General features: G+C 45.4%; 1 protein-coding gene across 3 annotated transcripts in view; it reads right to left on the bottom strand.

The window, feature by feature from the left end:
- Positions 1-6,239: 6,239 nt before the first annotated feature.
- dlgap4b (discs, large (Drosophila) homolog-associated protein 4b) overlaps positions 6,240-22,788 on the bottom strand; it is a 49,818-nt gene continuing 33,269 nt past the window's right edge. For all 3 annotated transcript variants that reach the window (XM_056272928.1, XM_056272927.1, XM_056272929.1), the window contains 5 exons: positions 21,314-21,402; positions 19,826-20,319; positions 17,308-17,399; positions 9,107-9,277; positions 6,240-8,119 (listed from right to left, as the gene is read on the bottom strand). In XM_056272928.1, the coding sequence (XP_056128903.1) occupies positions 7,880-8,119; positions 9,107-9,277; positions 17,308-17,399; positions 19,826-20,319; positions 21,314-21,402 (1,086 nt within the window). In that variant the 3' untranslated portion in view covers positions 6,240-7,879. The remainder of the gene's footprint in view (positions 8,120-9,106; positions 9,278-17,307; positions 17,400-19,825; positions 20,320-21,313; positions 21,403-22,788) is intronic.

Here is a 22,788-nt window from a genome sequence, read left to right as displayed (position 1 = left end):
TAACCCTGTGTACTAGACCCCAAAACCCCTGACATACAGACCACCTCTAATCTAGAGCATGGAAGAGATTAGACAAAACCTAATAATTAAAACAGGTGCTTCCTTCAAAAAAATTGTCGCTCTAGTATTTTCAAAGAAAGAAAGTTGAATCAGTTCATCTGGACATAACGTTTATTGAGAGAAACATTTTTCATCACTCATCTAAGTGACCCCTTCAGTCTCAACTGACTGCAGGTATCCCCACCCTTATAAACAATACAGTGGCTTACCGACTGAAAACCATTGGTTTCATATGCAAATTGCCGTGAGCATTAACTAGAGTCACAGTGGCGATGTGTACTATTCACAGAGGATTTGAGAATAGTTGCAATCACAGCATTGTAAGATGGCGACAGATGTGCTCTTACCCCCCCCCCCCCAACCCCCAGTTCAGGGATGGTCGTTCCCTATTCACGTAGATGGCCGCTTCGACTCCCCATTCAAATCAGCATTCCTCCCTATCAAGGATGTGCACATCCTCATCCTTGAAAGAGTGGCCACTGACCTGTAGATGGATGTCCCGGCCTGATGAGGTAGCTTTTGCACCAGCCGATCAAAGGGAGGAGAAGGACAACAGCTGCCTAAGCGTAAACCAGTAGTGATTCCGTATGTGGCAGGAGTGTTGGAAAAGTTCAGATGCGTATTTTCCTAACATCGTGTCTCAGTTGCCTTCAAAACCCAAAACACGCTGTGTCAGAAATTGGTCCCCCCCAAGGATTGGGTCCCCCAGCACAAACAGAGTGTACGCAGTTAAGTGCCGGCCGGGAGATTACCGTGACTTGTATATCGGGGAAACCAAACAGATGCTGGCCAAGAAGATGCCGCAACACAGAAGAGCTAACGTGTCAGGCCAGGACCCCGCAGTCTACACCCATCTTCAGGATGAGGATGGGCACATCCTTGATAGGGAGCGCTTGTTTGAACAGGAAGTCAAAGAGGCCATCTATGTGAAGAGGGAATGACCATACCTGAACCAAGGGGGGTACATCTGTCGCCATCTTACAATGCTGTGATTGCAGCCATTCCCCAATCCTCTGTGAATAGTACATATTGCCATTGAAACTGTAGTTAATGCTCACAGCAATCTGATATGAAACCGATCGTTATGCCACTGTATTGTTTATAAGGGTGGGGATACCTGCAGTCGGTTGAGACTGAAGAGATCACTTAGATGAGGGATGAAATGTTTCTCTCAATAAACGTTTATGTCCAGATGAACTGATTCAACGTTCTTTCTTTGATTTTCTTACATGGATTATTGAGCATGCATAAAGACGTTCTAGTATTTTATTGACACACGGCTTGCTACATCATATCACTTAGGTTGAGCATGGCTTCTCTTACCTCTCACTCCCTTCCATGTTTCACACCCAACCCAGTGCAACAAAGCAGAAATGCTGCAGATGAGCTTGTTTTACTGGAGGGCCTTTTGGACCACGGGACCACATATACAGACTTCTATGTGCTTCAACACTGGGACCACTCCATGTGTCTTCCTATAGCCTTTACCCATCGAAGTTGACTTAATTCTCAAAAGTAGACAGCAAAATATGGCAAATTTGGATGGAGACCTCTTGCCAATGGTTGTGTGCAACTATGTGTAAGTGTAAAGGGAACTTGATGTTTTTTGGTAAGGGTTAAATGGAAACGCAGCACATGAGCATGAACACACTTGAGCAGTAGTGAACACTGACACAAACTAACTCACTCACTAACTAACTAACTCATTTCCCTCATCTTAATTGAAATATAAATATTATTTCACAGAAAGTTTAATCAGTTCATCTAGACACAATGTTAATTGGGAGAGAAACGTTTCATCATTCATCTAAGTGACCTCTTCAGTCTCAACTGACTGCAGGTATCCCTACCGTTATAAACAATACAATGGCTACTGTATGCTACTATGCTATCGCTGGGAGAAGGAGAAGGAGAGGGGGAAGGCATGTCCAGAGGCAGCAGGAGAGGAGGAAGGGTAGGAGTGGCAGTGAAAGTCGGAACTGTGAATGTTGGCACTATGACTGGTAAAGGGAGAGAGCTGGCTGATATGATCATGGAGAGAAGGAAGGTTAGATATACTGTGTTTACAAGGGACCAGGTGGAAGGGGAGTAAGGCCAGGTGCATCGGTGGTGGGTTCAAACTCTTCTACCATGGTATGGATGGGAGAAGAAATGGGGTAGGGGTAATTCTGAAGGATGAGTATGTCAAGACTGTGCTGGAGGTGAAGAGTGTGTTGGACAGGGTGATGAATATGAAGCTGGAAATTGAAGGTGTATTGATGAATGCTATCAGTGCATATGCATATGGGTTCAAAGTGGAGGTGGGATTACACCATGGATCGGCTCTGAGCCCTTTCTTGTTTGCAGTGGTGATGGACAGGTTGACGACAAGATCAGACAGGAGTCTCCGTGGACTATGATGTTTGCGGATGTCATTGTGATCTGTAGTGAGAGTAGGGTGCAGGTTGAGGAGAGCCTGGAGAGGTGGAGGTATGCACTGGAGAGAAGAGGAATGAAAGTCAGTAGGAGCAAGACGGAATACATATGCGTGAATGAGAGGGAGGACAGTGGAATGGTGAGGATGCAAGGAGTAGAGGTGACGAAGGCGTATGAGTTTAAATAATTGGGGTCAACTGTCCAAAGTAACAGGGAGTGTGGAAGAGAGGTGAAGAAGAGAGTGCAGGCAGGGTGGAGGGGGTGGAGAAGAGTGTGAGGAGTGATTTGCGACAGAAGGGTACCAGCAAAAGGGAAAGGGAAGGTTTACAAGATAGTAGTGAGGCCAGCTATCCTATATGGTTTGGAGACAGTGGCACTGGCGAAAAGAGCTGGAGGTGGCAGAGTTGAAGATGCTAAGATTTTCACTGGGAGTGATGAAGAAGGACAGGATTAGGAACAAGTATATTAGAGGGACAGCTCAGGTTGGACAGTTTGGAGACAAAGCAAGAGAGGCAAGATTGAGATGGCTTGGACATGTGTGGAGGAGAGATGCTGGGTATATTGGGAGAAGGATGCTGAATATGGAGCTGCCAGGGGAGAGGAAAAGAAGAAGGCCAAAGAGGAGGTTTACGGATGTGGTGAGAGAGGACATGCAGGTGGCTGGCATGACAAAGGAAGATGCAGAGGACAGGAAGAGATGGAAATGGATGAGCTGCTGTGGCGACCCCTAATGGGAGCAGCCGAAAGTAGTAGTAGATAAACAATACAGTAGTATAACGACTGAAAACAACGATTGGTTTCATATGCAAATTGCCGTGAGGATTAACTAGAGTTTCAATGGTCATGTGTACTATTCACAGAGAACTTGGGAATGTTTGCAATCACAGTACTGTAAAATGGTGACAGATGTAGTCTTAACACCCCCCGGCCAATAGGATGGCATAACACAGAAGAGCAACATAAGTGCAGCTACGTGAAGAGGGAATGACTATCTCTGAACCGGGGGTGCTAAGAGTACATCTGTTTTCGGTTATGCCACTGTGTTGTTTGTAAGGGTGGGGACACCTGCAGTCAGTTGAGACTGAAGAAGTCACTTAGATGAGTGATGAAACGTTTCTCCCACTAAACGATATTGTCCAGATGAACTGATTCACCTTCCTGTGATATGCTGATTCACATTCACATTGCACTTTATCACCTCTTATTTCACCTGTATATAGTCAATCCTTGTATATATATTTGAAGATATATATATATATATATATTTGAAGATTGTTGTGTTGTCACGTTGTTACTTTATGTTAAGTACACAGAGAGAGCCACGAAACTGGAGTCAAATTGCATGTGTGTTCAAACCCACATGGCCAATAAACATGATTCTGATTCAGCCCAGAGTTTTGCACAGCAAGGTTGACAAGTTATCCACCGTGTTCGGTCCTGGTAGATAAAGGAATCCAGATACTAAATGTGTTATCTTATGAGCTAGTTTGTACATGTATAGGACAAAAAAAATAAAATAATGCAGATGAAATGACACTGAAAATAATGTGCATGAAATAAAGGTGGCAGTGGTCCCGAAAGTTGGTGTTAAGGTTTAGGAGATGTAATGGCGAGACGGTGAATGGTGAATTCAGGTGTAAATATGGTTCATGTTTTAAACTAAAATGTAACATGTCCACAGATACCAGATCCTGTGAGAAATACATTGTAAAATTTCATTAATTCTTATAAGCTGATATTCAATAACCATAATTACAAAACACATAAAAACATATCAATATTGAAATTTGTGGCTTTCATTAAAAACATGGACTTCTATAATAAATCACTTTATCCACAAAGTTTATGATAGGACAACCAACACCTTGTCAGACAAACAGCTTTTTTCTCTTTCTGGCAGTCAGAAACCAACCCAGGACAACAAGAGGAGGCTACGCCACACAAAGTGTTGAGGCGCAATTGATGCTAGCCACCCCAGTCAAACGGAAGCGGCATTGAGAGCAAGCTATTGACACCACCCACCCATTTACCTAGCTTACTGATCCCCCGGCAGGCAAACACAGCAGCAAACAGAGGCTTGCAATCAAGTGAATGCTGGTGCCAGAGGAGAGAAAATGGTGGTCATTGGGCCTTTTCGAGTCCAAGCCCCTCACTGCAGGTTTAAGAGCAGAGGGTGAGGAGGAGTCATGCAGCAGCCAAGAAAACCAGGAGACTTTGCAATTAAACATACCCAGTTTGGCAACAGTTTGGTTGATGGTCATTTGGAGGTAACCGAATGTGAGTGGGGGGCATGCGAACCGCTTACTGAGCGTCAGCTAAGGCAAGTCAAGGTTGACTTTGTGGTCGGCCATTTAATGTTCATGTGAAATATTACCGTGGCGTGTACTACAGCAACGTGTGAACCAGAGATTTTGTCTAGTTTCTTGTGGGAAGTAGATCTAGATCAAATGAGGAAGAGGACTACTTCTTTGTGGAGAGCATGTAAAGCTTTACTGATAAGAGCTTACATGCTGCATGACAGTATGAATGTTATGGTATACGTCCTCTCCTCAGGGTGATCAAGATACAGACCCCATCTATAGGTAGGTCACAGCAATTAGAATAAGTTTGTTTATGTCCAGATGCTACTGGTAGATTTTCTACCCCAGGGGAAGATGGTGCTGCCGTGAGAGGTTTATCTGGGCAATAGGATGCATGGAGATACTGCAACTTTTCAAAGTCCTTGTCCAGACTCATTCATTCATTCATCATCAGCCGCTTCTCCAGGGTTGGGTTGTGGTGGCAGCAAGCTAAGTAGGGCACTCCAGACGTCCCTCTCCCCAGCAACACCCTCCAGCTCCTCCTGGGAGATCCCAAGGCGTTCCCAGGCCAGATTGGATATGTAGTCCCTCCAGCAAGTTCTAGGTCCACCCCGGGGTCTCCTCCCAGTTGGCCGTGCCCGGTAAACCTCCAAAGGAAGGCGCCCAGGAGGCGTCCTAATCAGATGCCCGAACCACCTCAACTGGCTCCTTTCGACGCGAAGAAGCAGAGGCTCTACTCCGAGCTCCCTCCGGATGTCCGAGCTCCTCACCCTATCTCTAAGGCTGAGTCCAGACACCCTACGGAGGAAACTAATTTCAGCCGCTTGTATTCATGATCTCACCCTTTCGGTCAGTGAGGGTTGGAACGAAGATTGACTGGTAAATTGAGAGCTTTGCCTTCCGGCTCAGCTCCCTCTTCACCACAATGGTCCATTACAACGTCCATATTACTGCTGATGTTGCTCCAATCTGCCTGTCAATCTCCCGCTCCAACCTCCCCTTACTCGTGAACAAGACTCCGAGATACTTGAACTCCTTCACTTGAGGCAACAACTCATCCCCAACCTTGTCCAGACTCTCTTTTTAATATTTCGTTCTATAGCATGCTCTTCCTTTTCTTCCTACTTATTCATTTTCTTGAATGCATCGTAATTTGTGTGTAGAAAATTTCAAACTGATTGACAAAAGTGCTTTATGATATATATTGACAAACACACACACACACACACACAGAGCCCAATCCTTTTTAGTGAGAAATGACAAATGGCGCAAAGCCCATTCCATCATTTTGTTGACTAAAGACCGCCAATTTCATAATATCAATAATGGAAGAGATGAATTTGAAATTTAAATTAAAGTAAAGCATTTAAAACAGTGAACGTATAATCTTTGGTTTATGCAGTCTTTCAAGAGACACAGACGCCATTGAATTGAAGAAACAATGGAGAACACAATGACCAAGAATGTAATGCTTTAATTAAACAGTTTTGCTTGAAAATTGTGGGTTGTTCTAGGGAAGCTTAATAGGGGATAATATATATATATATATATATATATATATATATATATATATAATAATTGTAACAGAATTTAGACCTTTTGTGTATATGTAAGCGTGGGGGACATATGAAAAAATGTAGTACAAAATATAGCATTCCTAATGTAGTTTAGCTGGAGTGTGAGTAGTTTGAATGTTGAGGTGTGTCAGAATGTACTGAGCTCAACGGGTGAAAGGAAAAGCAGGGTTGACAGAATTCTCATGTTGTCTACAATTATAGCAACACGAATGTCGACAGAAAACAGAGCATGGACAGGCAAGTCCTTGAAAAGGGAGTTAACAATGTTGGGATGATATGACTTTAAAGGCGGGGAGAGTTTTCCTATTGTTTGATATTAACATGATATTTCCCTATGAAGAATGCAGCGGTCTGCAAATTATTGTCGCCGTCATACAGACAAGACGGGCAAGTCCTGAAGCCTTTAAACAGACCTTTGCACTGAATATATATATGATGGGATGTGTTTTCATTCCGACCCAAGTACCCTCACCTTACAGATTTTCATGACAGTATTTAAAATCCTGGTCTCAAAAACTTTTTGAGGGACACACAAAGGAGTTTTACCTGTCAGTCTTATATACCCCCTCACACCCCAACATCAGCTGATATATCACAGCCCCCAAGTAATCTTACGGACAGTTGAGATTTATACAAAACAAAGGAAAGATTAAAATAGATGACTACAACAAGGATGATACAGGTGCTGTGAGTTTGTGATATGTCTGCGTGTGTATTCAATGGGTGACTTGGTTTCCAACCATGTTGGTCTCTGAACATGTGCCGAACAACACACCAGCTGATTTCCCTCATCAGATTTCACCTCTCTGAAGGTAAACGCCAAATGGTTAAATCAGCTGGTCTACTATAAGGCTGGAATGAAAACCTGCATACTTTTGCACCTCAATGGCACGTCATTGAAGACCACTGATGTAGTGCATGCAATGGCCACAAGGTGGTGTTGTGCAAAGCTACAGGAAGGCCAAAGGAAAGGGAAGAGGGCAGGAAGCAAAAATGTTTGACCGGTCTGCCTAGTAGATCTTATAGCAAATAAAGAGCATTCAAAACAGTCTTCATAAAGGTTCTTTAGGACATAATAATCATCGTAATAATACCAGCAGTATTAATAATTTTCTGAATAATCAAGAATAATAATGATTGGCGAGATTCATTGGAGGTTTCCGATGGCAGCCTCAGTGTCTCTTAAAGTTAATCGTAACTCAGAAGTGCCTTATCTCCTGTTCAATAAACATTTGTATGACATGACCAGGACCAGCCTATACCAATGAGTGTGCCAAAAAACCAAACAAAAAAAACCAAAAACCAAAAACCATCGAGCTTTCTTGGGAGGGGGGGGGGGTTTCCTTTTTACACCACTATCCCCCCCCCCTCACAGGTGTCAGAGAAACTGTTCCTTTTATTTCCATTTTTCTTGCTCCGACTAGCTCATTTACATTCCAACAGTTCTCTCCTTTGGACACGCTAGAGACTTATCAATATTCTCTCTCTCCCTCTCTCTCTCTCTCGCTATCTCCCTCGCTCTCCCTTTCACAGGCGAGTCTGGGCCTCGGGGACATAGATCTCTATGCTGTCCGCGCTCTCCGTGGCTGAGTTCTGGCGAAACGAGGCGGCCTTCTTGGCAGCCAGCAGACGCTTACGAGCCTCCTGTCTCTGCTTCTCTGCTGAGGCCGACGAGGAGGTGGAAGATGAGTCGGCGCTCTTCTCACGGCCCAGCGCCGGCCGTCCTTTACCGGGCTTCTTTGGCACTGGAGGAGCTGGCTTCTCTTCCTGCATGAAGGGGACGGGGGTGAGGCAGGGGTGCGGGACGGGACGGAACGGGATGACAAGCGATTCTAGTATGAGAAAATGTAATTAAGCTCGTCAAAACAGGTGCTGATATCCGTTCTGGCACTTTTAGCGGACAAAGACTTCTGACGAAGACCTGTTGACTGTGGCAATGACTTACAGGATGCTTTCTTATGTATACAAGGTGGGAGACAGAAATACGGAGCATACAGACAGGAAGGTAAGATGAGCAAAAAACAGAAACAAATGTATATTTGCGACAACACGGTCATCTGTATGACAGATACACTCTCAAAAACATTAGGGTAAATAGTAACCTGTACTGGCGAGCACATGGGACAAAACTTTTTAAAAAATGGGGTTTCGACTATCAGCAGAAACAGAATTTTTGCTTCGCATTGCCAAAGCAACATAAAGTTAGAGTAGTTTAAGCATGTTTACATACAGCAAAGTACAAACATATTTGGACACGGAAAGACAATCAGACAGACATATATACACACAAACACACACACATACACCAGAGGACCCAGCACTGATGGAGATGTTCACTTGTGTGCATGCACACCGAATACACAGACGCAAACAGACACTGACACAGAAATTGAGCAAAAGCAAGACTACATTGAATTGCTTTCGCAGATGCATCTTAGCCATGCTCAATTACAAACCAGAACATAATTTACTGTAACATGCATGCTCAAAACGGGGGCCTTCCAGCCAAAAAACACCACTAACAGCCCTCTTTGAGGTTTTCTTTTTCCATGCATGTGTAAAGGGATGTCTCTAGCCCCTTTACAGTGGGCAGGGAAGCCCTGTTCTGCTCACTCCACATAGGGGGACAGGGTGAGTTGAGGGGGGAGGTAAATAGAAAGGTAGAATGGCAGTGGTGGTGGTGGGAGGAGAGAGGCCGGTTTCGGCGGCTTTCCTACCCCAGCCAGGGCACTGGGCACCAGGGGTGGGAAGTACCTTCCGCTCAGGGGGCGAGTGGGCAGCTGCGGTGGACACTGGCTGCCAGTCATTGGACTTCAGGTGATAGAGCTCATCAAACTTGAGGCTGATGTCCTCGATGGAGAGCTGCAACAAGTCCCAGAAACCAGCCAGGTCCTGGGGTGTGGGGCGAGGATTGGCATTCACACTCTTAAAGGGAGATGAAGAGACGAGAGCATTAAAAATGAGTAAGGAGTAATCATATGGAGATGAGGAGTTACAGTGGATTTTATTTGATGCCAGGGTTTCCAAGCTGGACGTTGTGACCCCAAATTCAAAGTCTTCAAGCGTGACCATAGATACTTGCAGGAAAAAGATTTTTGCGTGGAGAGAGAATGGTGTGAAGATTAGCTACTTAAGCTAAATTAACAAATGGGCAAATCACACAGTACTAAAAACAGAACTTAGTTTTGGGCCTGGCGGCCTGTCCGGGGTGTCTCTCCGCCTGCCGCCCAATGACTGCTGGGATAGGCTCCAGCATCCCCGAAAACCTGACATCAGGATAAGAGGTTTGGATAATGGATGGATGGATGGATGAAGGTTAAATTAAAGATAAAATCAAGCTGTTTACAGTTCACAACGTATGTCTCCCTGTTGTATGGCATCAGGCAATTGCATCTTGGCAAATTTGAAGATATAATGAGTAGGATTTTCCTAAAAAAATAAAAATAAATGTATAGACTCATAAAAAAAATCCCTCCCAATCACCACTTATGACCCACTAGAGGTGTGCAGCGGTGTCTGTATCTGCACAGACCCTGTCCTCTGCCTGTATTTTCTTATTTTGCTGTGTATGGGATGTTTCTGGGTGTTAACCTTTGGGCAGCGGGACTCAGTCAAAATGCAGCGACCAGGTGCCAGATCGAGATCGTACGAACACATCCACGAGGAAGCTACGACAATGGCAACAAAGACGCAAATATAGCGAGGTGAAACGCCAAGTGGACAAAGCTCGTTCCAAAACGAGAGTGAATCTGGGGTTGGCCTTCACCCATTGGAGAGCACTGAAGAAGAGGATAAGGGTGAAGAAAGACACGGAGCTGGCCTGTACACTGGGATGTGTCCTGGCAACTGTGGTTAGGGGGAGCCGGGGGAGGGAGGGACAGTTTTGGATGTTGTGTTTACAAACTGCAACCGACAAATCCTACTTGTTCTACCTTCAGGAATTTTGACTGAATATCAAGGCTTAAAATTCTGACTTTAAGGGCCATTCCACTGCATTATTTCCTGTAGGATGTTGGCATCCTGACTTCCCAAGTTGTATGACATGAAACAATAATTTACTCCAATGCACATCTTGGCCAGTGCCTCAGGCTTGCCACAACAGAATACAGGCCCAACATCAGGATTGCCTCATCCCGTCTTTCTCATGTCTCTCACGGATTGGTGAATGAACATCCATTTATTTTTGTCCGTTTGTCCATGATTAAATGGGTGCTTTTGGACTTTTGTTTCAAGAGTTAATTTTTTTCTTGTGTGACCCTCAACACAGGATTTAAGAATTCCAGGTCTAAATTATTGCTCATCATCGGTGGTCACCCGGGTTATGACTGTCCTGAGGACGCCTGCGTGTGACAGCTTTTTACATGGAGAGGCTGATGCACCTGCAGCCCCCACACGGTCCTTGGCAGGGGATGGCCAGAGTCCAATGGCATGGAGAACCAAGATGATTGGAGACCACCCTCTGTTGCAGCCTTCATCCACCTTCACTGTTATTGTGACCTGAAGACATCTTCCGCCAGTAATTTATTACTACTATGAGCACCAGCACCAGCACCACTACTACTACTGAAAATAATAACATTGGTAATAACAAAAAATAAAATAATAATAATCATAATACTAACAATAGTAATCGTAATAGCGGCACTAACAACATCTGCACATAAAACAACTTTTACTGCCGCAATGGAAACCCCCCCGGACATTTTCGCCCTTGGCTAGGCATGCATGACATGATTTGGCCCTTGGGGAAAACTAATTGGGGAACCTTGCTGTAGGTTAATGTAAGTAGCAAGCAATCCAGCTATTTTAATACACTTTATTTTCTTACCTTCAGAGTTTCTTAATTAGATTGTGTCAAGTGTGTACGGATTAATACTAATGTTTGCTAGTTTTATAATTTTTCCCTTAAATTACAGTTTGCGAACCCTTTCATTTCCAGTGTTGGCTAAATAGCCAGCTAGCTGAGCCTGTGGCTTGGCATTACCAATCTAAAATGTCATATATTAGCCAATGTTAGCTAACACTGGTGTTCAGTCAACAGCGGTGAGATAATGGAGGATTAGTTGTTGTACAGATATGTTTTGACATCAATATAGAATGTATTCTTTCATTTGAATAGTCTTTTGTGTTGCTATGGTGGCTTAGTTAGTCTTTTGCCTTTGTGATTTTAGCTTTTTTAATAGGCACCCCTTGGTTTTCACTCAGGAATCCAGGAGTTTTTCCTGGTTGGGTAACTGAACAATAGTAAAATCCACATGTACTGAAGGCTGAGTAATTGTATTAGATCAACTGTATGACTACTTTATTGAATTCATATTAGATTTCATTCACAGAGTCAACATGAGTAAGGAGATGAGCTATCCGGCACTTCTTTGGCGCTAAAAAAGAGCAAATTGAAACTTGTAAGAATTAGGACTTGGGAGATAATAATGCATGCTGTATTTTCTGTGTTGTCAGGTAAGCCTAATACTGAGCAGGATAGTATGGGTGATGGTGAGTTTTACATTTATGTGCCATCTTAATAAGGAAGCAGACGGAGGTCAGAATGACAGTCAGCAGGCAGGAAGAGGTCAGGAGGACAGTAAGCAAGCAGGACCTAGTAGCAAAGAGGTGAGTTACAAAGGAGACCGCACTTTACGATGTATGCCATCACGCCAGATATTTAGGCAAACAGTACTGTGGCGAGCTGGCATGGAGGAGGGAGTCGAGAGGATCCCTTACACTCCCCTAGCGCAGAACTACAGACAATCAGAGCAACCGCCCTCTCTAGTCACTACATAGCCCCTACCTGAGAGGTCAGTTGTCCTTGATGACCCCATCATCCAACACATAGCCCTCAAATGTCCAGGGTGCCACCGATGGCAAACAGGCTACAGGCCATAGGACTTCCTGTTGTTCCACAGGAAGCGCAGCTAGGGGAGAATCACACTGATCAGCGCATGAGGTGCTGCTGTTGCCCCTCTCCCCAACAACAGGCGGCACAACGGGGCAGTATGGGGAGAGTCTGTCTTGGTGCAGCATCACCATGCGCCCCTGGGCCAGGCATGTGCACTTGGTACACCACTTCAAACAGTTGGTCCAGGAGCTGACCTGGCCCTGCCAGTGGATGCGAAGCTTGGTGGAAATCCCCTTCTTGCGAATGGAACAATACAACCATACCCTGTTCCCTCACACAAAGGCCTGCCCAAGGCACTGAGCATTATAGGTCCTTCACTGCTGCGCTCTGAAATTGGCCTGGGTCCGGCGGGTGCAGTCGCTCAGTCCTCAGAAGTAGTCAATCTCTTTTCCAGACACTACCAAACCTAAAGAATAAAAATGAGTAGTCCTTTTGGCATGCGCGCGTATACCAAAAAAAATTTTTTTTTTGTGTTTGTGCCGAAAGTACACACTGAACAAAAGACATCACACAGAACATTGTGAAAAAGACACTTATTTATTGAATACTGAAATCAAACAACAAAACCACCAGTCATTGGGATTCATGACTGTTCACCATGTTAGTAGGCTGGCATCGGGTAAATAAAAAAAAAAATTCTGTTTGAAGCCCAAAATAAACTAAAAAGTTTTATGGAGGCCTAAAATCACTCAAGCATTTTTTTTTATAAATTTATTTCTAATTTTTCCCCTTATCCCCCCCGATTAACCCAATGGCAAATGGCCGGAACTCTTGTCGAATAAGTCCCCTGGCTCACGTTTCCACAGGAAGGAGATAGTCGTAACACCAGCTTCCTTCAAACTCGTGTCGGCTGCTCTCGCTATTTTACACGCTGAAGCCTCGCATGGATTGCATTACCTTCAGGCCGCGAAGGAGACGTAGGGAGAATGCTTTCGGTTGCTTGGCTGCAGGCGCCTGGATGGGCCAGAGGGGTTGCTGAAGAACGACGAGTCCCCGAACACTACACCAATCTACACCCACTATCCCTCGGGTAAGGGTGGCCTAATGAATGCCTTACCCCATGGATGCTCTGGCTGTAAATGGTTACGGCGAGTCTGGGATACGAACCTCCCAGCCACATGACAAGCGGATTGCAAGAACGGCGGTTTATTCCGCTCGGCCATCAGAGCGGCCAAGCATTTATTTTAAAGGCAGCTCTTTTGCGTATTTTGGACTATCAACTCATAGTCGCGTATTTTGTTCTCAAAATGTGGAGTGACTACACAGAATGCGTAGAGGTTGGCAGATGTGCTTTTCCCCCGGCAATCTCAGGCTTGGGCGGGGCTCCGAACATCAAGTACTGCTACAGTGGGGCATGGGAGTGCTGGGTTGGCACCCTCTGGGTGGCGCAGGAGTCGCAGCAGTGCACGTGTAGCTCCACGTCTCGTTGGCTGTCAGGTCAGTGGACCCACCCCACCTACCCTGAGGCAGTGGAGGGTCTTGGCGTTCCCATAGTGCCCCGCCCCCACCGAGCCATGGACCATCTGGAGAACCTGGGGACAGAGCACACAGGGCACCAATAGCTGCAAGAGGTCGTTCCCTTGTTCGGGAGCTTGCCACCTCCAGTATGCCAACCCATTGTGGAGCTCAAAGTTTCCCCATTGAGAGTGGAAGGCCTTTACCTTGGGCCCCAGCGCTGACACCTCTGTCCACTCGGGGCACCGCCCCATCTCCAGCCAGCCCCTCACCAGCTCCAGGGTCACGTCGGCCTCCTGCTGCTGACTCAGTTGTAACATGGTCAACGGGAACCACCTCTCTTTGTTGCTGGTGGTCTGCATGGCTGCCATTGTTGGTGTCATCTGGCCCCGTTCCTCTTGCTGCTGGCAGTAGGAGCACTCCAATGCCACATCGGGGCTCTGTATCTGCTGAGTGGTGGCTGCTTGGCAACTGGCTTGTTGGTCTTTGAGCCTGTTCTTTCCTTGGCCGGACTAGAGTGTCACTGTCTTAGTGTCGAGGGTGATGGTTGCCCCGACAGGTTAACATGGGCTCCCCATTGGTTCAGCAGGTCCAGGACAATGATTCATGGGTCTTGGATGTTGGCAAGCCAGAACTTGTGTGCCAGCTCCTGGTCTCCAGACTGGACTCGCAGTGACTTCTTCCCTCTCATGCCAGCTTTTTCTCCTGTCACCGTCATCAGCTGGGTGTTGGTTGGTGACCATGCCATTGGAAGTGAGCCGGTGGTGCCTGATAGGATGCCAGGTCACACCAGGGAAATGGTAGATTCCGTGTCTACCAGGGCCCGTCGAGTTGGCAGTTCAGATTTGGTGTGACCTAGGCGGCCAACCAGCATGCATTGGCCTTGAATGGGGGCTAGAGACTGGAGTGGCGGTCCCCTCACTAGGCCACTATGCCGTTGTTTCCCTGCCAGCTGGATGACTCTGGCTTTCGGTGCTGGGCAGTCGCAGGCTATGTGACCATGCTCATCACACCAGTAACAGTGGTCAGTCAGCCGAGGAGGATGTCGCCTGGATGTTGGAAGCCATCGCTGAGACTGCTGTGGTGGAAGCCGAACTTGGTAGACCTCTTCTACGTCCTCCTCCTCCTCATCATAGTCGGCCAGCCTGACGTGCCGTCGGAGGGCAGGGGTCTTCTGCTAGACCACTGAGCTTCGCAGAGAGCCTCGCTGAGGGACTGGGGCATGGTGAGGTGAACATGCTGGCACAACTGCTCCAGCATGAGCCCCTGCAGGAAAGCGTGGAGTGCCAGCTCCTCTTGGGTGACTGCATTGAACTGAGGGTAACCGTGTTGGGTGTGAAGCTGCACATCTGTGGCGAAGGTACCCAGGCTCTCTTGCTCTTGGTGGCGGCGTCTGGCTAGCTGCTCCGTGCTCTGGTCAGTGAAGGGTCGTTGCCCAAATCGTCTCTCCAGTGCCATGGTTAGGGCCTGGAGGTACTGCTGCAGCTACATTGGGGCTAGGTCAAGGAGCCCTTGCAAAGCATTTCCCTCCAACACCAGAGCCAGGTGGATGGCAGCTTCTACACTGCTCCATCTGCTGTTCCATGCCGCTAGTTGGACTTGCGCGAGATACGGCTCTAGCTGTGTCATCCCATTGTACTTGGGCAGCTTGACTGGTGTTCTATGTGCAGCAGCCTTCCCGGTCGCGGGCAGCAGGCGTTCCCTTGTATTGACCTCCTGGCCTCTAGGAGGCAGTGGGGCCGCGGTGCACTGGAGCCATCAGGGTGTGCGGGAAAACTTTAATCTTTGGCGGGCTCCGTCTTTTGCCATGCCAGGTTTTCCAAGCACCAACCAGTCTGCTCAATGTGCAATGGATATTGCGCTCCATTCTTCAGCAAAATCCCACTTCTGACACCCTTCTGGCGAGCTGGCATCGAAGAAGGAGTGGAGAAGCAGAGATTTCTTTTTAATGGCAATTCCAGTGTCCCATAAGCACAGGAATTGCCAATTTCTGGCGAAGCAAACCCCAAAACACGCTGCACCAGAAATTGGCCCACCCCAAGGATTAGGCACCGCAAGAGTCAATTTCTTTTTGACCATCCCTGAACCAAAGGGTGGTGCCTAAGAGTACATCTGTCACTATCTTACAACGCTGTGATTGCAACCAAAGAAAGTTGAATCAGTTCATCTGAATACAACATTTATAGACAGATACGTTTCGTCACTCATCTAAGTGAAGTGCAAATATTAAATTTTAATAGTTAATGGTTATTCCTATATCTGCATATGAAACTGATCATTGGTTTTCGGTCATTATGTCACTGTACTGTTTATAAGGGTGGGGATACCTACAGTCAGTAAGACTGAAGAGGTCACCTAGATGAGTGATGAAACGTTTCTCTTTCAATAAACGTTGTATCCAGATGAACTGATTCAACCTTCTTTGAAGACACCGTAAGGATTGTAAGACTTCATTTCATTGAAGCACGAGCCTGCGCTGTAGTGGTTTCCCTTTACACCCTGGATTGTAATTAACAAAACCAAAAGTGCTGCTTTTTCCATTTTGGACACTAGAGGGCGGTGTGCTACAACACAAATCCCAGACGGCTTCTTAGGAGGCCAGTTTGCATCTGGCGTACGAAATGCTTAAATGTTTATATGACGTTTAGCCATCATAAAAATAAAATATTTCCTTCTGGAAAAAGCAAACGAAGATAAAAATTTAAACAGCATGAGATGAGAACATTTTTAAATATTTTCATCTTTGCTGTACAGATCATTTGTGAAGTCCCCTTTGAGTAAGACATGTTTTTCACTGACTGTCAATAAACCATTAGAAATCATTGTCCAAGTTATTAACACTATAATCTGCTCCCCTCTTCCACTCAGCCGCACACAACATTAACACATTATGACTAAGCTAGATAACATAAGATCACTGCTTAAGCACCATATTAATGTACTATGCGATGCTGTGCTGTATTAAGTACTGTATTAGGTAAAATGCTATGCTGTCAGGGAAAACAGCTGAACCATCAGCCCGGTAGTCATGAAATAATAATACATTCTGACACTGATGCGACTAAGTAGTCACTGCTCAAAGGAAAAAAAAAGTGCTTTCATTGGTAAATGTCAGCCAAAGTCAGTTTCACCTCACAGGCTACTGATGTTCTGAACTGGTTATACTACTCTGTAATTCGTTTATTGATTTTATACAGACTTGATTCCTAAAACCAGCTTAGACGAAAATCAGGCAAAAATGTATGCTCCGAGGTGACAACTAACAAACAAATCCTTACATGCTTGTGATATAGGAGGTTAATGGCCAAAGAAAAGCCCCATTAGTGAGTTTGACTACAAAAATAAACGTTTTTTTCCACAGAGAAATGTTATAATGATTAAGTGGTCAATGTTATTACAATGTCTGAAACAAGAATGCAAGACACCATAGCTTGAAATATTGTTTCAGGAGTTCTCCTACAATGTCAAATACAATGACAGGAATTTGCATAGCGGCTAAAAAAAAAACAAAAAAAAAAACAGGGTTGCTTTGGTCTTTGTGTTGTATGAATTCTGCTGTGATGTGTGCTTGGGTGTGGCACAGACAAAGGGAGTTGATACCTACCAGGTTTTGTTCACACAGTCCCCGGAACTGCTGGAACTTCTGGGACATGAGGAGCTGGGCACTTCCTACCGCAGTGCGAACCTTCCCTAGCACTGCAGAAAACACACCAAAGAAAACGGACGATTAACACACAGACGCGGACCCAAGCAAATGGGGGATTGGGTGGCCTTTCCTGCTGCAGCCAAAATTCCTGTTGCCATCCCAAATCAAATTTATAATCTCGCCTCCAAAACCAAATGTTACGTATCATTTCCTGCTATTTTAACACCAAGGTCATTTTTGTACGTTTTTAATGTGTTCTCACACAACCCAACGGTGACTGGAGACAATGAATTCACAAGGATTTGTCTGTCGAAACACGCCTGAGTGAAAGTTTATCTGAAACATCACACTTGCTCTCAGAACTTAGGCCAACACAACAAATATGAAAATTAAATCAACTCCAACGCAACTAAAATCCGTAACCCAAAAGCTCGAGCGTCTAGACATTTAGGTGTGCTTTCTCAAACTGACTCCACAGGGTGGCACAGAAGAGGATTACAGCGTATTGGACAGTGTTATCCTCTTTAAAGGCATCTAAGACAATACAGATACTCCAGCCCTCAGTCTGTCCTTATTATGGCAGTCTGTTCCTGTACAGTATGAAAACTAGGACAAACATCTGCCTTAGTGAAATGGGGAAGCAAATCTGATCATAGGATTGAGAAGTTTTGGCTGTGTGATTATGCAGCACTGAAACCAAGCTATATACTATGGTTTTCTGATGGAATTAATGCAGATTTTATTTTGCCACAGAGATCACACACATACCCACTAAATTGTGTGTGAACATTGAAAGTGTTCACACACACACCATCTACACATAAAAAAAATACACACATTACCTTGTTCAAAGTTTGATCTAGATTTTCTTTTATAAAATGAATGTTTTCTACAAACTATTCAGTGTGTATTAGTGTGTGTGTTGCAGAGTACACGAGTGTGCATTCCTGCTGCCTTGTGCCCTGTCGGGCTGATGTTGGCACGCTAATCTAATCTGGAGGTTTAATCAGTTCCAGGGTAGATTAGTGTAATTCTGGGTATTACAGGGCTGCATGTGTGGTAACCCCAGGTATTACCGCCTCATCCCCTACATGCTGTGTGTGTGTCTGATCGAGTAATTGTAGGGCCTGGGATTGAACCCTATATCTATGGTCTGAATCATGTGGTGAGGAGGTCAGACAGCAGGAGATCGCTGACCCCCTCTCTCTGGAAGCACCAGAATGTGGTCTTTAGGGGGCCCTATGGACCTTTGGTTTCACTGATGATGCTACATTAGATTGGGCTTAGAGTACTGATTTTTCTGGGCCGGGTAACTGTCTATGGCATTGCTTTTTAGAGTTGGACATTCTTTAGGCCAACCCAGAAGCCGTTTTTGAATGGGTTTATCATCGGTCAGCTAAAAGTGGGTCACACCAATCTGATTTTTTAAACTTCTGCAGCCAACGAGACCTAACTGTGGACTTGTGTACACACTCCATGCAGTTACCTGGATATGAAAAATCTTATCTATAGACACTTAATATAGTGTCTAGTGGGAATAGCGGGAAGATGGCAGTGCGAATTCATGTTTGCAGTGGCCTCACCCAGTACCGGTGTGGGAAGATGGTGGTGCAAATTCATGTTTGCGGCGGCCTCACCCAGTACCGGTGTGGGAAGATGGTGGCGCAAATTCACAATTTGCGGCAGCCTCACCCAGTACTGTCCATGCAGTGTCTTTGTCCACATCTGAGTTTGTCTTCATTTGATGGCTGGGAGAGCTGGCACTGGATCGGCTGGGAGAGCTTGGTCTGCTACCTCCTGTGGGCCCAGGGACCATGGCCCTGCCTGGAGCTGTGCCCAAAGAGGTAACACCAAGGGCGGTCTGACAGGACGCGGAAGTGGGGCAGGCTAAGCTAACTGCTAGCCCACGCAGACCAGCAGTTCCTATAACATCGAGGGTGGTCTGGCGGTGGCCTCGCCTAGCTTTGACTGTGTTTTTAGTGTCGTCGTGTGGAGTGCAGGGAGGTGTGTCGAAGGTGTCTGGCTAGGAGAGCTAGCATTGGATAAGCTGAGGGAGCTTGGTCTGCTGCGTCCTGTGGGCCCAAGGACCACAGCCCTGACTGGAGCTGCACCCGAAAAGGAAACATCGAGGGCAGTCTGACAGGATGCGGAAGCAGGGCAGGCTAAGCTAACAGCTAGCCCATGCAGACCGGCAGTTCCGACAGTCATCCTGGCTGGTGTTCGTTCTCCAGGACAGTGATTTATTTATTTTTTTTAGTTTCGATATGTGTTAGTTTGGATATATGTGTTCTTGTAGTTATTGTAGTTTTTGAATATGTGTTTTTGTCTTTGTGCTGCACTGCTGTGGGCTGGGGGAAATGAGGTTTCATTTCATTTCATGTGCGCAAGTGCATGAAATTAAATGACAAAGTGTTTCTGATTTAATATATCTAAATGACCAGAGGTACAAGTAGGAAACAATGATGGGTTGTTTCACCTTCCTCTGAGAGCTGGTTGTCTTTGGTCTCCTGCTCCATCTGTTGACACCAGCCCTCCATGCGCCCCGTCTCTGCCTGCAGCAGCTTCAGGAACCAATGGCCATCCCTCCGGCAAAGAGTTCCCCCTCCAACACTTGGGGGGATGCTGCTGTTACTGCCATTTCCACTCTCCAACCAGGGGTCTGGAGGAGGCAGGGATGATGGATCCAGTGCGGGGTCAAGACTTTCAGAGAAAGAGGAGGAGCTGCTCCGCGTCGTGGAACGGTTGAGGATCTGCCTGAGGGGTGGAGGTGACGAGGTGTCTGCGGCTGTGCCTCCATTGTCTATGGAGTTTGGACCAGGAGGAGAGTCCATGGACTGGCTGGCACTATTAACCATGACTTTCTTCTCAGTGGGCTTGGCGCTGTTGGAATTGATGTGGGAGATGATGGGGATGTCGCGTGTGTCCGAGTCCGTTTCTTGCTTGGAGGCCATGCTGCTGGAACGGCTGAGCCTGAAACACACATCAGAATGAAACACAATGCTCCATATGGTTCTTTAATGAAGCCTTAAACTCAAATAGTGGCACAAGTTGAAACTCCTTTGGAACAAAGGCTTTCATTTTGTTAAGACACGTGTCATAATAATGTCAGAAATTAAATAAATCTGCTGTGCATGAATGAAAAACCCTGAAAAGAGAAGAGATGACCTATGAAGGATTTCTCCATTACTAGAACCAAAACTACTCCATGTTATTGACAGTGAGCCACTTCATCTTATGCTGATCAATACAGGTATAAATAAGCAGAGGACTGATACTGCTTTGTGTTGTGTACATAATGACTGAACTCTCAGACTGGGAGCAATTGTGATCCATCTTATTCACAGATGACAGAAATGCTTGGCAGGGTGATTCATTTCAGAGTAACGGTGACTGACCACTTGGAAACTACTCAACGAGTAGAGACACAGTCAAGAGACGGGAATCCAAGCATACTATGTGTGCTTGGCTTGGCGAAATCTTCAAGATCAGAAGATAAGAATAGCAACAGACTGGAAATAGAGAGTAAGCCAAGTTTATGGTTGGCCAGGACTTCCAAATCAACACAGAAAACGTTGAGGGATTGCCAAAACCCACACGGCAAAAGTGTGTATAAAATGAATTAAAACTGAAATTATACCCGCAAGAGGGTATAATTTCAGTTAAAAAAAAGAAAAGAAAAAAAAGAGCAATATTCAATTGGTTATGTTTTGCCTGAAAATAAATTTGGACAAATTCAAATGTGGCCAAAGTTGCAGGTATTTGCAAAACTCAAACATGCAAATCTAAGTACATATGAGGGAAAGGTGCATCACACCTGATATATCTACCAAACATTTTACATAGTTTTTATTTTATATGTAAATATTGAATACCCATGTGAGGAGTCTCTTTAATGTGTGTAAAGGTCAAAATATGGTTTCCTCAGCAGTGACGTGTGGTGAGGAGGACAGACGTTTTGACTTACTGCCAGCTGTCCTCCACCTGCACGCCAATCGACTGAAATCTGGCCAATGGTGGAGTCTCCTCTCGTTGAACTTCCTGAATGCAGTCGACCTAAGCACAATTAAAAAAAACAATGGTACTGGTAAAAGACATTATCACCAATGACTCACACCTGTATCACATAGACTTTTAAAAAATTCAGAGGGCAAAACAAAGAATATTAGAAAAGAAAAGAAAATCAATACGGGGAAACTCATTCTCAGTCGAGTACTTGGTTTGCTTCTTCAAATATCATGATTAATGGTTACTCTGCCCACTGCCAATATCAGCCTTAAGCAAAGGTTTTTATTAATGTGCAAGGGTTGGAAACTGGAAAAGAGGGCTGTTATTTCAATGAAATGATGGGAAATGACGAGAGCACATTCTATGCTTTCTTGACGACTGTATGTATTGTTGTTAAGCAGCAACGCTAAAGATAGGAAGTTCACCATAATAAGCACATTTCTGGAATTAATCTGACACACATAAAATTATTTGTACATCACAGTGGATTCAAGTTTAGAGTCCCTATTACTCTGAAATCAGCTAAAGAAGATAAGACATAATATGTTTTATAAAGTCTTACAGTTTTATAGACATGGTATATTGCTTGTTTCTCCACTGTTGTGCCGCTGTTGATATAAGGAGTTTGTAGTGTGAGTTTGTCAGTAGTATTCCTGGTACAACATTTTTGTAGCATAATCTATAGTGCTGTACAAATTAGCTTCTGATGTTATCATTATTTTTTTTGTGCCCCCCCCACCCCTATTCTCTCCAGTTGTACTTGGCCAATTACCCGATTGGCCGAGCTGTCCCGGTCACTGCTCCACCCCCTGTGCTGAGCATGGGAGGGCTGCAGACCACCACATGCTTCCTCAGATACATGTGGGGTCACCAACCGCTTCTTTTCACCTGAGAGTGAGGAGTTTTACCAGGGGGACGTAGCACGTGGGAGAGTCACGCTATTCAACCCAGTTCCCCCTTCCTCCTGAACAGGCGCCCCGACCAACCAGCAGCGACCAGGACACATACCCACATCCAGCTTCCCACCTGCAGACACAGCCAATTGTGTCTGTAGGGACGCCCGACCAAGCTGGAGCTAACGCGGGGATTTGAACCGCTGATCCCCATGTTGGTAGGCAATGGACAAGACCACTACACTACCTGGACGCCCTCTATTATTATTATTATTTAATGATTATGCTGGAGTACATTTAAATCTATCATTAATAACGCAGCTCAGCCAGTTCAGATTAATATGAGTGATCGAAGTACTGTACTGGCACTCAAAGGGAAACAATTACAATTTTCAACACAACTTCTACATGTTTTTGGGATAACAGTCCATTAGCAGCTCTAATACTGAGCAGTCTTCTGTAGCTCTCTGAAAAGCCACTAAAACTACGTCCACCAGTGATGTCACTGGTGGACAATCTGTGACTGTGAAAGCTTACTTCC

This window comes from Lampris incognitus, chromosome 2 (assembly GCF_029633865.1).
Source record: "Lampris incognitus isolate fLamInc1 chromosome 2, fLamInc1.hap2, whole genome shotgun sequence".
Classification (NCBI taxonomy): Eukaryota; Metazoa; Chordata; class Actinopteri; order Lampriformes; family Lampridae; genus Lampris; species Lampris incognitus.
This window is presented reverse-complemented; position numbering and strand designations above follow the sequence as displayed.